Source organism: Halichondria panicea, chromosome 12, assembly GCF_963675165.1.
Source record: "Halichondria panicea chromosome 12, odHalPani1.1, whole genome shotgun sequence".
Taxonomy (NCBI): domain Eukaryota; kingdom Metazoa; phylum Porifera; class Demospongiae; order Suberitida; family Halichondriidae; genus Halichondria; species Halichondria panicea.
The window spans coordinates 292,357-305,539 of record NC_087388.1 but is presented as its reverse complement, the minus strand read 5'-3'; the positions used below and the strand labels follow the sequence as shown (position 1 = coordinate 305,539).

At 41.1% G+C, this 13,183-nt stretch overlaps 4 protein-coding genes across 6 annotated transcripts; 1 reads left to right on the top strand and 3 right to left on the bottom strand.

Annotated features, from left to right (window-relative positions):
- Positions 1-107: 107 nt before the first annotated feature.
- On the bottom strand, positions 108-1,862 carry LOC135344924 (vacuolar protein sorting-associated protein 4A-like). 2 transcript variants are annotated; one of them, XM_064542214.1, is made up of 5 exons: positions 1,706-1,862; positions 1,404-1,649; positions 1,183-1,302; positions 1,098-1,135; positions 108-1,051 (listed from the first exon to the last, which is right to left on the bottom strand). In XM_064542214.1, exons 2-5 carry the CDS (start codon positions 1,567-1,569, stop codon positions 242-244), a joined length of 1,134 nt encoding a protein of 377 aa, XP_064398284.1. In that variant the 5' UTR covers positions 1,570-1,649; positions 1,706-1,862; the 3' UTR covers positions 108-241. The 2 variants fall into 2 exon arrangements, with proteins under 2 accessions (XP_064398284.1, XP_064398283.1); XM_064542213.1 differs by having other exon boundaries at positions 109-1,051; positions 1,404-1,806.
- A 3,894-nt stretch (positions 1,863-5,756) lies between these two features.
- LOC135344926 (uncharacterized) lies at positions 5,757-6,987 on the top strand. Its single transcript, XM_064542215.1, has one exon. The coding sequence runs from the start codon at positions 5,791-5,793 to the stop codon at positions 6,856-6,858; it is 1,068 nt and encodes a 355-aa protein (XP_064398285.1). The 5' UTR covers positions 5,757-5,790; the 3' UTR covers positions 6,859-6,987.
- A 754-nt stretch (positions 6,988-7,741) lies between these two features.
- LOC135344917 (retinoic acid receptor RXR-alpha-B-like) lies at positions 7,742-9,773 on the bottom strand. 2 transcript variants are annotated; one of them, XM_064542205.1, is made up of 3 exons: positions 9,040-9,773; positions 8,266-8,919; positions 7,742-8,143 (listed from the first exon to the last, which is right to left on the bottom strand). In XM_064542205.1, exons 1-3 carry the CDS (start codon positions 9,713-9,715, stop codon positions 7,914-7,916), a joined length of 1,560 nt encoding a protein of 519 aa, XP_064398275.1. In that variant the 5' UTR covers positions 9,716-9,773; the 3' UTR covers positions 7,742-7,913. The 2 variants fall into 2 exon arrangements, with proteins under 2 accessions (XP_064398275.1, XP_064398276.1); XM_064542206.1 differs by having other exon boundaries at positions 8,266-8,916.
- Positions 9,774-9,934: 161 nt separating this feature from the next.
- On the bottom strand, positions 9,935-13,144 carry LOC135344919 (tetratricopeptide repeat protein 38-like). The gene is made up of 12 exons (XM_064542207.1): positions 12,854-13,144; positions 12,644-12,689; positions 12,159-12,335; positions 11,849-11,981; positions 11,514-11,620; positions 11,247-11,369; positions 10,886-11,087; positions 10,615-10,702; positions 10,497-10,559; positions 10,384-10,440; positions 10,180-10,329; positions 9,935-10,122 (listed from the first exon to the last, which is right to left on the bottom strand). The coding sequence occupies exons 1-12, from the start codon at positions 13,022-13,024 to the stop codon at positions 10,012-10,014; spliced, it is 1,428 nt and encodes a 475-aa protein (XP_064398277.1). The 5' UTR covers positions 13,025-13,144; the 3' UTR covers positions 9,935-10,011.
- Positions 13,145-13,183: the final 39 nt, after the last annotated feature.

Genomic DNA, 13,183 nt, shown 5'->3' with positions numbered 1-13,183 from the left:
TCCACTTAAAACCATATTGTATCTGCACTATAATTGTGGCCCCATACTTGGGGATTTGAAAAAACAAAAAACAATCATATAGGGGGCGTTTCTCCAACCTTACGTCGCAACCACATGCTGTTGTATAAACTGTGAAATCAAATTTGTAATGAGTGATGTTTGTGATACATAATGTTATTCATTAAAGCTGCCTTATAAAAAAACGTCTAATTTTGTCATTATCATAATAATTAATCATTGCTCAGGAGTATAAATCTCTTTGTTTAATTTTTTTGGAGTAATCCTCAAATCTCTGCAGATCATCTGAGTTCACGGTGGGCCGAGAGCTGTCAAAGGATTTTATAAAATCCCAAACTGTCACCTTTGGCTCGAGCAGTTTGTCTCCGGGAACGTCCATCCAAGACATCTCCGTAGCTCCTTGTTCACGAGGACCACAAGGGGACAGAAGGTCATCGGAACAGACTGTCGAATTAGTTGGGGAGGGGCCGCTACTCATCTTGAAATGAGTTGCTCTCTGGACTTTTCGTAGTGGCATCATCAGTGCTTCTCTGACTAGTTCCTCGATAGCTTCACCAGAATAACCGTCAGTCCTCATAACAATACTATCAAAGTCACGTGGGATCAGACAGTGTGGGACAGTACCAATGAAGTACTCAATCATATGCCTTCGAGCAGCCTTTTCTGGTAGGGGTGTGTAGATGCACTTTTGAAACCATCTCTGCATTGTTAAATCAAGCACCCATGGTACATTAGTAGCCCCCATTACAATAACCCCATTCTCCAGCCCCTGCATCTGTGTGAAAAATTCATTCTTGATTCGATAAACAGTGCCAACATCCGTAGAAATTGAGCGGTTGTTACAAAGCACATCAATCTCATCAATGAAGATGATCGAAGGCTTTTTAGCCTTGGCTTCTTCAAAAAGATTCTTTATAAAGCGCTTGTTTTCTCTAGTCGATTTACTAATGTCAGTAGGTAATACAGAGAAGAATGTGTAAGAAGCTTCAGTAGCCACAGCTTTTGCCAGGTAGGACTTTCCAGTACCAGGTGGCTGCATTTAGGTATGATAACATAGCCACACCTGAGACAAAACTTACCCCATATAAGAGTATTCCAGTGACTTGGCTCCTTTTTCCTGTGTGTTGTAATATGATATTAAACACAAGAATTTTGACAAAATACCTTTAAAAAGATGGGGAAATTTTATAGGAATGATAATTGCCTCCTTGAGAGCTTCTTTGGCAACATTGAGACCAACTATATCGCTCCAGTGAACATTGGGTTTCTTAGTCATCATTATATCTGCATGGGTGCTTAGTTGGATGGATTAACAGAGTTATAGGAATTATGTACAACAATCACCAGTAGAGACTCAAATGTACATATTACATGTATCATCTAACGTTTTGGAAGTTCCCTTGAGCGTTTTTTGCTGCTAAAACCAAGATTTGATTTCTCCACTGATTTTGGTGGTGCAGAGACATTTTCAGTAAATGTCACAGTTTCACTCGTCACATTTGCTGTTTTAGTTTTAGGAGCAGATGATTTTTTTATTCCTGCATTTCCCATCGTTTCAATTTTCAGGCAGTTGATGTTGACCAGACCAAACACTGAGACAGTTTAACTGAGTCTATGATCTACCAGTAGATCTAGTACAGAAAGTATGTATATAACTTGCACTGATTTGTTGAACTGTAAAACTCACTTTTAATAATAAACCAGTTCTAACACTTAAACTACTTAGAATCCACTCATAATGATTTCCTATAGCTCTTGTCATGTATCACTGCATTACATCATAGTAATGGGACTAATGTGTAGGAGTTTTGTTGTGGACTATGTCAGTTATAATAATAATAATAATAATCGATGCTTTACAGTATGACTTTACATTTACACAAGGTGAATAGATTGTTGTGTGTCAGAAATTAAACATACTGACAGGAAGTTCCTAGAAGGAACACCTGACTAGATCTACAGTATACATAATTATACAGTTATACAGAGCAACAGGGACAGACTAGGTGATAAGTGCAAATTATTGATTGGTCAAAGCGTTCTAGAAAACTGTCCCAGAAATGTTTGTAGAGTTGATTCTTGATAGTTGACATCGAGTGAGAGAGATCTATAAAAGGGAGGGCAGGGCGTTCCAGAGTCTGACCAATCTTTTGAAGTAAAAGTGTCTTGTTGTGTTTGAGCGATGATGACCTTTATGAACTAGCTTGTGATTAGACGATAGTCTTGTGTTGCTGGTAGAGAATGATATGAACTCAGTAATGTTGAAGTTGTCTACTGGTTTTTGGAGACACCTGACGGCGAATATGACATCTTGCAACTCTAGCCAGTTCATTAGTGGCAAAAGGTCCAGTTTAATGAGGCGACTTTTGTAGTCGAGACTATCAGATCTACATGTAAGGTTCAGAATAAACTTTGAAGATCTTCTCTGGATTTGTTCCACTTTTGTGATGGCCTTGTGTGTCTGTGGTCTCCACAGTTGCGAACAAAATGTTAAATTAGATCTAACAAGCGTAGTATAAAGTGTTCTTTTTGTGTGGAGATCATGAGAGCATTGAGTGTTTCTTTTAATAAGGTACAAACAGCTGTAGGCCTTCGAACATAGGTTGTTGATATGTTGGTCCCAGGAGAGACTATTCTGGATGGTCACTCCCAGGTCTTTGTAAGAGTCTCTTGTCAAGATTAGCTTTGAGTCTAAATTGTATAGCGAGTCATGAATGGTTTTACCAAAGTGGAGGTAGACACATTTGTCTAAATTGAGTGATAAGTTCCAGTCCTTGCACCATGTGACGAGATGGTCTAGATCAGATTGCAGGTCAACTTGGTCTTCTGCATTGGCTATTCGCTTCACTAGTTTAGTGTCATCTGCATAGATGTATATGGACAAATTAACGATTGGAGTGGTGATATCATTGACATAATTATACTAAAAACAACAGAGGACCGAGAATGCTGCCTTGAGGTACGCCTGATAGCACAGATAGTGATGAAGAGTTTGTTCCCTCTAAACAGACATAGTGGCTTCGGTTGCTAAAATAACATTCAAACCATTTCCATACATTACCTGTAATGCCTAACCTCCATAGTTTGAATAACAGTTGTTTATGGGACACTTTATCAAACGCCTTAGCAAAGTCCAAGTATATAACGTCGCAGGATTCTCCAGCATTTAGAGCTTCCACAATCTCGCTGTATGATGTTAGCAGCTGTGATAAGCAGGATCTGCCCTTTAGGAAACCAAATTGATTTGTTGAGAGCTGTGGTCTAATGAAGTCAATTATGTGGTTGTAAACAATTCTTTCCAGAATTTTAGAAAGCATACACAGTAGAGAGATCGGGCGATAGTTTTTAATGAGCGTTAAGTCTCCTTTCTTAGGAATTGGTACGATCTTGTGTATCTTCCATTCTTCTGGAAGTGAGCCAGTACTTAGACAGATATTAAAAAGCATTGAAACAGGTTCATATATTTGTAGTGCACTCATTTTTAATAGAGCTGGATGTAAGTTGTCGCAGCCCATTGCTTTTGATGTGTCCAGCGATAATAATTCTTTATAGACCTCTATCGGATCAAACACAATGTCATGAAGTTGATGGGATGGAGTGGGCATTTCTTCAATTGGTGGTAAAATGAAAATACTTACTGAAAAGGTAGAATGAAAAAAATTATTTAGTGCGTTTGCTTTGGAGAGTGTGTCAGAAAACATGAAATTTTCGTGGGTGAGTATTTTAGGAATGGCACGGCTTGTTCTTAGTCTCTTTAAATGCCTAAATAAGGTTTTTGGTTTAGATGAAAAGGATGTAACGATAGAGCGCTCATGTTTTATTTTTGCATCAGCGCACTTCACTTGAAAAGTACTTTCAAGTAGTAATAGTTTAACTTCTTTATACTGAGTTGTTGACTTTTTTAAACTTTTTCTTAGAGTTTTTATTTGTTTTAAAAGATGCCTGATTTCTGAGGTGTGCCATCTAGGGCTTTGTTCGTTTGATACCTTGCATATTGGAGTTGATATATTTCGTGCATTGATAAGGGTAGCTTTTAGATAAGACCATAGCTCCTGAGTATTTGCAATAAAAATATAATTGAGAACTTGTAGCTCATGAAATAGCTGCGTCTGATCTGTTTTATAATAGTTGTAGAGGTTTCTTGTTTGGTCTTGCTCCCTCCTATATGTATACATGGGTTGGTTTCAAGGTGAAAAATAATTGGATAATGGTCAGAGATTGACAAATCATAATCTGTACTGATATTCACAATTCTATTTGGAACATTTGTGAGTACTAGGTCAAGAAGGTTTCCATGTATATGCGTAGGCGATGTGACAAGCTGGCTAAAATTATTTTCAAATAAAAGGTCGCAAAAATCTTGAGTAAAGCTTGTTGTGCCAGCGAGAGAATACCAGTCAATATCTGGTGAATTGAAATCTCCAAGGATAATAATGTCTCTGGTTTTTGGAAGGGAATTAATATAAGTAAGGACATCATCAAGATAAGATGGTGACGAGTTGGGTGGGACATATACGCCGCATACAATCGTAATAGGGTCTGTTAACAATTCAACTGTGACATGCTCGATTGTCGTTGAGATGTGCTCAAATGGCCTGGATGGAACATTTTGATTGGCAGCTATAAGAACACCTCCGCCTCTTGTTTCTCTATCGTTCCTGTACAAAAGGTAGTCATTAGGGAGGATTTCCAGATTAAAGTGATACTTGGTCAACCATGTTTCGGTCACACAGATAATATCGATAAATTTGGCTAAAATATAAGATTGAAAAAAAGTAAATTTGTTAGTTAAGCTTCGTGCATTCCATATACAGGATTTGACATTATGTCATTGGGCCATGGGCTGAGTGGTATTTGGTGATGAGACAGCTGTTATGTGACTTTTTTCAAATTTGTCCCCATCGTATATAAATGAGTCACCCTCTGTGGAGCCGTACTTTTTACCATAAAGAGTTAGTGTTTTTCCTTTAATTTTGATGTCTTTCCTTTCTACCCCTTCCACAATTAGGGTCCTTCTTTCCTTGAGGAGTATGGACCTAATCTTGCGGTCAAGTAAGGGTAAGTCAGGCTGAATGTTAACCTTCAGGGAAGCCAGTGCTTGGCGGTTTGCTAGAATATTAGCCACGTCATTTGCGCTAGTTAGTTTTACTAGAATGGGCCTGTGCTTAGAGTCGGTGTATTTACCTAGGCGAAAGCAATCTCTGATACAGCGTGAGTCTATGTCTGGATTTACTTCAGTGAGTATGGACAGAACTTGCATATGATCTTTTTTCATGCGGTCATGTCGGTTTGTTCCTTTTTCAACTTCACTTATACCTAGAAAAACCAGGTTGTACCTCCTTTCGTGGTCGTTTAGGGGTTGTTTAGGCAAGTTACTTGGAGATAATTGAGAGGACTGCTCAGACGTAATTTGTGCATATGAAGCTGGTTGGCTATTTATATCTATTGGTAGGAGAGATTCTAAGGAGGCAACCCTAGCTAGCAAAGCTTTGATCTGTTTGTTTTACTGCTTGACATCATTTGTCAGTCATTTGGCCCTGAAACTGGAGAGATCTTTGAATAAGCTTATGCATATGAGTGAATCTTTCCTGTAAACCAAGAGCAATATATAATGGCACCGATTCAAGACAGGTTCTTTAGTATGGACCATACTGACGGTTTCACATAACACTTTATAGCTGCTAATTAGCACTTCATGCGCATGCCCAATCCTGCATGCACTTGTTCATGACTTATGACATCATTTGTCAGGCCCGGAGATACTACGTGTATATGAGTGGATCTTTCCTGCAAACCAGAGCAATGGCAACGATTCAAGACAGAGCTGCTGGTGCCATCATGGGTGCCATGATTGGAGATGCCCTTGGCCTTGGATGTCATTGGTATTACAATCTGGACCAACTCAAAAGAGAGTATGGAGAATGGATCGATGATTACACTACAGCCAAACCTGGTCGCTATCATTATGGCTGCAAGGCTGGAGACGTCTCGCAATCCGGCCAGCTGTTTCAGTACCTCCTAGAGACGCTGAATGAGAAAGGAGAATACTCTGAGGAAGACTTCTGTACAAGACTGGATGGCTTCCTGGCAACTCTGGACGGAACAAGAGAAGGAGGGAGGTACACTCAGAAAGACGTTTGTGACGTCTGGAAAAACAGAGTAGTGTTGAAGAAACCTTGGGGGGAGTGTGCAAGTCCATTTGGAGATACGACTGACTCGTGTGTACGTGCTGTCGCTCTAGCTGCTCGATATCACAACGATCTACCCACACTGGTCAAAAAGATTGGTTCAAATTCTATACTGCAATATCAAGATCGACAGGTTCAAGTGCACAGCATTGCGTTTGGGCTCACTGTAGCATGCCTAATCTCTGGAATGGAGTACTCGAAAATTAGTTCACATTTGATGAATTTGATCGCAGAAGGAAAAATTCCGTTCACTTCAGCAATGGCACTAGATCGAGACAGTGAGGAGAATACACCCGAACCAGACTCCCTCCTCTGGTCTGGATATGCAGCGAAGGCTGTAGCCAATCTTAATCTGCGAATTGAGCCTGCCCGAGATGCCCCTCAAATGTATGGCCTCTCCTGTGCCTTCTATATGCTGATGCCTGGGGCCTACTACCTTGCTGCTCGTTTCCCTGATAACTTTGAGACAGCTGTACTGACTGCAGTGAACAGTGGGGGACAGAACCTGGCCAGAGCATCTCTGACTGGAGGGATGGTGGGAGCCATTACTGGTCTGTCTTCTTTCCCAGATCGCTTCATCAAGGGACTCACTGATGGAGACAAGTGGGTCGAGGTGGCCAAGAAGATTGCCCAAGATGGGGCCAAGAAATAATAACTGAGAATGATAGCTAATTTATAGTTTCTGATAGTTTAATTGTTTCACTAACGATCTTTACCGGTATTAATTTTGAATAGACGCCCGCGTTTTAATTGAGGCACTTGTCTGTTGATTTTTACTTTGTTTTATTAGAGAAAAATCGGTCTGCGTAGGTACGTAGGAGGCCTAAAGTTGTCTAAGTACATGTAATTATTTTCAAAGCCAACTATGATGACTTCAATAAGTTCATTTACATAGGTGACAATAAAACACACAACATAAACCTTGTACCTAAAACAGACATTGTTTTTCAGTGTAAACAGTTTGTGTGGCACCCACGCATAACACTGTCCATGCTCCATAGTATAGACCATACTAACACTTGGCTATTTCATTACAGTCTTTACCACTGTGATATAAACTTCCAGTGAGACCATCACTACAAAATCAACATTTTCTACACACCAAAATCACGCAATAATAATTTCAACTCCCAACCTAGTATAAAACTAACAGCAGAGCAGTTACTTCCTGTGATATTTGGTTTGTGTATACATTTGTTAAACTTGACCACTAATAGCTTTCACTATAAGGCTTGCATTGAAACCCACCACCTCCTGACTTCCTCATAACCTTTCCCACAGTGGGAAAGCCTAGGTGCGTGGGAATGAATAGATGTGACTGGATAAAATGAATAACAATTGAAGAGGTCAAGTAGTGGTGGTTGTTGTTGGCTAATGAAATTCATACTGCTAATGGCCTGCAGTATTATAGCTATTTCCGGTGCAAGGTTCACCAGACACACAGGGTTCAGGCATTTTAATAATGTATAATATTCATTTCAAAAAGGGACACATGACTATATATGTAAAATATGTACCTCTAGCATTCAAGTAAGTTCTTTGATAACATATCATATTCACTGGGACAACATCACTGAAAAAACTCACATGACACAAAATTAAATACGACACAAAATTAAATTATTGCTTGTAGGCATAAACGTAGTATGTGACAACACAAAATATAAAAAAACGTAAAAGTGCAGTGGTAATGTTTTACACAATGGTTCACTCAAAGAAAAGGTTCATTTTGGTGTTCCCGAGCGCCCTCTGCACCTCCATGTGCTGCATGACCTCGAGACTGATGGCCTTGAGGGGGGCCAATCTGAGCAGGAGTTTAGAGAATCTCTGGGGGGAGACAGGGTACATGTTCTTGGTGCGTGTCTCCAGCGACTGTAGAATCTGCTCCTGGAAAATTCCAACGATTTTCTTAGAAACTGGGCTCAAACCTTTGGCATCTGTAGGGCAGTAAACAGAGGGTAAATGTAATAAAGCGGTAAATGTTCAGTTAGTTGAAATAAAACACAGGTACACAATGTTGTAGCTGAACAAAAAACATGTGTGCGTATCTGCTGCATACCTGGATTAAAAAGTATAAGTCCTTGAAGACTGGCCATCTCCACTTTATCCATATTCATGTCATTAATCCAATAGCTGAGTTCAGTGAAGATCTTCTCAATAATGTAACACACTTCAGAGTCTTCAATCTGGTCCCTGTTACAGGAGACGCCATTAGCTAGGAGGACACATTCGGCTTTGGGTCCATTCTGAGCAGCCAACTTGAGAGTACAGTGCTCACACCAGCTTGACTTGAGGAGCTTCACTTGATCGTTCAGGCTAAGACTCACAAAAGCAGGGATACGTTTGGCCAATTCAATCACACCGGCGGTATTCATCCCTTCAAAGAAATCGTTCATTTTAATGTCCTGAACTTTCGTCTTTAGAAGTCGAGCTTGACTGTTCGATTGCACATCAGCATTTACAATATCAGACATCAATGCATCTGTTTGGGTGGGGGGTATTATAGAATTATCGTTAGATTCCGTTTTCAGATTTGGCAGCGAGGTGTAGATTCGACTGGTTGTGTGCGAGGGGGTCTGAGGGAAAGGGCTGGTGGGACGATCAGTAGACTTGGAGCGCTGTTTGGGAAAGTTAGGACTGAAATAACTGAGAGGCGCTGGAGTAGTGGCCTGCTGCAGAATAGGTCCATGAGGTGTACGCTCCTCTTGGACTGCTGTACAAAGAGAAGAACAACATATATAAATGTACGAAACAGTAAAAAACATACAAGTACGGCCCTAAATTGATTAAATGCACAAAAAAAGTATCATGTCTGAACAGTATCACAACTGACCTTCTTTCCTCATGCCATTTGCAACGCATTTCTGAAGTCGGCAATACTGGCAGCGATTCCTCGTTTGTTTTTGGATGATGCAGTTTCGACTTCCACGACAAGCATATTTAGCAGTGGCTCGAACGCTCCTACGGAAGAAACTCTTGCAAGCTTCACAGCTCTGCACACCAAAGTGGTTCCCAGAGGCAGTGTCTCCACAGATTTTGCACATTTGCTGCCGTACAATCACATTCTGGGCCGTATTATAGCACATTCCTTCGACACTTTGTGGATTGTTGAAGTAAGAGAAATTGGATCCTTGTACCATTCCGTAAGGGTTGTTGTACAAAGCAGGATTTTCGCAGAACTGCACGTCTTCGCAGGTTCCATTGAACTGTGGGGAGTAGATGGGAGAGTTGACGAAGGATCCAGGGCTTTCCGGATAATTGTAGCCATTCTGCACGACACTGCTTTCATCGAATCTTCCAGTTAGGTCCAGGTCCAGTAGCTGATCATAGCCGCTTGGAGAATGGTCTGGCGTGTTGGCTGGGCTTGCATAGCTCGAGTACCCACTGGTGCTGGTGACCGGGCTGCCACTGTAGGAAACCATCGCAGTACGTCCAGTTGGACTGCCATGAGCTGAAGGAGCGGTTCGCTCAGTGCCTTGGCTTACCATGGAAACAACACTGTAACACATCTTTCAGAGTTTCTCTTCGATCGTATTTCAGAATTAAAAAATAATGGATGTTGAGCAAACACGCCTCTTTTATGCGATTCTTTGCGGCGTATAATCGAGACTAAAGAATTTACTAGACCATTCTACTATCATTTATGCAATATGACGTATGCATAATTGTGACGTACTATGTGATAATTATGACGTAGGTGCAATACACCCACGTATTTCATTGTTCACTTGTTGCATACTCAAGATGCCATATAAATTACTATAAACACAGTTTTGCTAAAATCAGATTGATAATAAAACGTTTTCTATATCTTTCTTTTCTTTGAGGCAGGAGATTCGATAGATTTTTGCTGTGTTTGGAGGCTCTTAAGCTCTTGAAATAGTTTAGGGTATCTTGGATTGCTTGGTTTCTGTGCCTATGAAATAAGATATACAGTTACAGTAAATCAATAGATATTTTCAGAGTTGCTTACCATCATTTCTGCGGCTAGTCCGAGAGCCACTGACAAGTTGTTGGCTTTAATGGCTGCTTGGATCATGGTGACATTGAACACTTGTCTCTGAGCCCAGCTGCCACCAAAACTGAGGAACTCGTAGCGCAGTGGCACCATGATCTGTAGTACCTGTAAGAGGGGGTGGGGTGGGTGTGGCTATATAAGAGTGAGGGGTGTGGTTACCTCATCGTATTTCTCTTGTCCAAAAGCCAGCAAGGCATTGCACACTGGAACACCAAGCTGTACGTGAGAGAGCAAGGAAATGGACATACAACTGTGGTGGTGATATTCTTCACCTTCTCTGCCAACTTTTGATTGGGCAAATCTTCTGCATCATCAACAGCATACTTGTGCATAGACTGTAGGGGCCATTAATGACGTGACTTAGTATCAGAGAGGCCACCATACACTCACCTTCATCATGCCCTCTGCCAGGGCTAGTCTGGCTGTGGACTCACACACTTTACCTCGGGCCAAACTGAACATTATGTGAGTATCAAACCTGCAGCAAACACATGTATAGGGCAATAATGGAAGCGGGGACCCAGTGTTAAATAAAACATATTTGAACGGCCATAACTTTAGTTTCGTTGATCCAATAACATTGATTTTATGATTTTCTGAAAGCTTAGAGATAGGCCTTGCAGATGATGTGTTTAAAAAGGCTAGTATATTAGCCCCTCACCAAGGGGAGCGATGATTGTGTATGTGTGGAGTCATTCCCTGTGTCACCACCTCCCACCTCTCCTCTCCCACCTCTATGCCCATCACCTCTAGTCGCCATAGCAATGACGAGGCATCAAGCAGTCCAAACAGGTTGTCTTTATTCGCCTTTGGCTTCAAGTGAGTGTCAAACTCCTCCAGCAATTTAGAAATGTCTCCAAGATCTAGAGAAATGAACACATCACAGAAACCTAGTTTATAGACAGGGCTGAAGCGCTAGATTTACAATTACTGATCTGATATGTTGATACTACAGTATCCTGTGTTGGCAACAGTGTTGATATTCAAACAGGAAGTTTATTGTAGAGTCTATACTAACTTACCAAGATAGTATAGTAGTAGATGCCAGTTGATGTGACCCTGGAATACACCCGTCCAATCAGCTCTGGTGGCCGTGAGAAACTCCACCCCTTTAGTTGGATCATGAGCCTCTTCAAAAATATGAGCTGCGTGCAGTTGTATAATTATTAAGAGTCAGTAATTAATGCAATTAATGTGACAAGTTCAATAGTCCATTTCACATAAAGGAATGGCAACAATTAAGTTACAGCTGAATTCCTTTCTCATGTACTTGTGAAGGGTTTAATTACCCATAGCATGAGTTGCGAATGGAGTTCTTCTGTCCATTGCCAGAGCTTTCCTGGCCACCTCTTCTGCTTTCCCCCTCTCTCTGCACTCCTCCAGGGCAAACCCATAGCTACACACACACAGAGAGAAATAGCAGCTTATTGAACGAGCTACACATAAGTGGATACTCAAACCATACAAACTATTAATGCTGTAGAAATGACTTTAGAGGACAATATGACTCAAGTGTGATCATCATTTCCTCATTAATTAGTGGCTTTGTAGTTATGTGTGTGATGCATTTCTAAGGTATGTCGATACATAGTTGGTTGGTTTCACAATGTAGTCATTAACATACCATGCCAGCACACCGTGATACAGGGGCATGTCTTCCGTCCAAAATGGCAGAACTCTAGCGACCAAATCTCTCATCTTTTCATACTCTCCCAGGCCAATGTAAGAGTCCACCACAACACGAAGGGCTAGGGCATCTAGCAAGAGGAAGCAACTGCATCAAGTACTGCAATAATTTACTGCTAATAGTTTTTGCCTATAGACACACACTCTTGTATACTCAAGTAACATCTCGACAAAAATCATAATAAAATCATAATAAATGTCAAACAGTGTGTTAGAAACAGAGGCCTAGGGGATACACATGTTACTACCTCTAGGGTATTCAAAGAGCATGTTACAGAGCTCTTTAGTGGCATTGTCCAGACTGCCTGAGGCGTAGGCCAGGGCTGCTCGTACGTATCCCCTCTCCCTCTCTGTCAGATCCTCCTCCCCCTGGTGATGGTGGTCAGCTGCTGCTGCTCTCTTCACCACCTCCAAGTGAGGGGACACTATGTGTGTGTGTGTGTGTGGGTGGGTGGGTGTGTGGAGTGTGGAGTGTGTGCTCAGTGCCCCAAGGTGTGGGATTGAGAGTGTGTGTTCAGTGTAAGGCTACAACATAGCCTGTGTAAACAGAAACCCTATAATTGACCTGCAAATTAAAGTACAAGGTTCGGAGTTCAATTATACAAATAATACAAACAATACTGTACATACAGGAAGAGTAATTAATATATTGAGGGGAAATTCAATTTCTGTTAGCTTCAGTGAACTATCATCAAGGGGGTGGGCGTTACACCACCAGACTGGATGGTCTTACCTACAGAGTCAGTAGGAGATTGCATTCCAGACAGACAGAAGATCACCTGCAAAATACGAATACCATAACTGTCTGAAATTGAAATTTATATTGTGATATGTAGGGCCAACGTCCAAAAAGTGGTAGTTGACACGGTGTGTACCTATAATTTAATATCTATAAACACAAATTTAATATCTATAAACACCATAATATACGCTATCAGTGTACCATCATAGAGTGAGGTATGACAAGAGTGGGGTCCAATTTCAGGGCCTTCTTGAAATGTTGAGCACAATCCTCTCTGGCCAGTACATACTCTGTTAGACCCTGGTTGAAGTGATCCAAGGCCTCTTTGCTAGAGCATCTCAGAGGCTGTCCAGTGAGGTCCTCAACTATCATGATCGCTTCTTCTGTTCTTCACTTGCAATGCAGTTAGTAGGTAGCTACTGAAACAGGTACACAGTACAGCGGATCAGAGTGCCAAGCGTATAAAATAATTATTACAAAGCCACGACCCTTCTTTTGTATTATGGGGTGTGGCTTGCGAGACTAATGGTG

Coding starts and splice junctions, on each gene's coding strand:
- LOC135344924 (XM_064542214.1), bottom strand. CDS start 1,569: ATGGGAAATGCAGGAATAAAAAAATCATCTGCTCCTAAAACTAAAACA. Junction 1,303..1,403: donor CTCAAGGGAACTTCCAAAAC/GTTAGATGATAC, acceptor GCACCCATGCAG/ATATAATGATGACTAAGAAA. Junction 1,052..1,097: donor CTGGAATACTCTTATATGGG/GTAAGTTTTGTC, acceptor ACCTAAATGCAG/CCACCTGGTACTGGAAAGTC.
- LOC135344926 (XM_064542215.1), top strand. CDS start 5,791: ATGAGTGGATCTTTCCTGCAAACCAGAGCAATGGCAACGATTCAAGAC.
- LOC135344917 (XM_064542205.1), bottom strand. CDS start 9,715: ATGTGTTACAGTGTTGTTTCCATGGTAAGCCAAGGCACTGAGCGAACC. Junction 8,920..9,039: donor AAATGGCATGAGGAAAGAAG/GTCAGTTGTGAT, acceptor CTCTTTGTACAG/CAGTCCAAGAGGAGCGTACA. Junction 8,144..8,265: donor ACTTATACTTTTTAATCCAG/GTATGCAGCAGA, acceptor ACTGCCCTACAG/ATGCCAAAGGTTTGAGCCCA.
- LOC135344919 (XM_064542207.1), bottom strand. CDS start 13,024: ATGATAGTTGAGGACCTCACTGGACAGCCTCTGAGATGCTCTAGCAAA. Junction 11,982..12,158: donor GCTCTTTGAATACCCTAGAG/GTAGTAACATGT, acceptor TCCTCTTGCTAG/ATGCCCTAGCCCTTCGTGTT. Junction 10,703..10,885: donor CACAATCATCGCTCCCCTTG/GTGAGGGGCTAA, acceptor TGTTTGCTGCAG/GTTTGATACTCACATAATGT.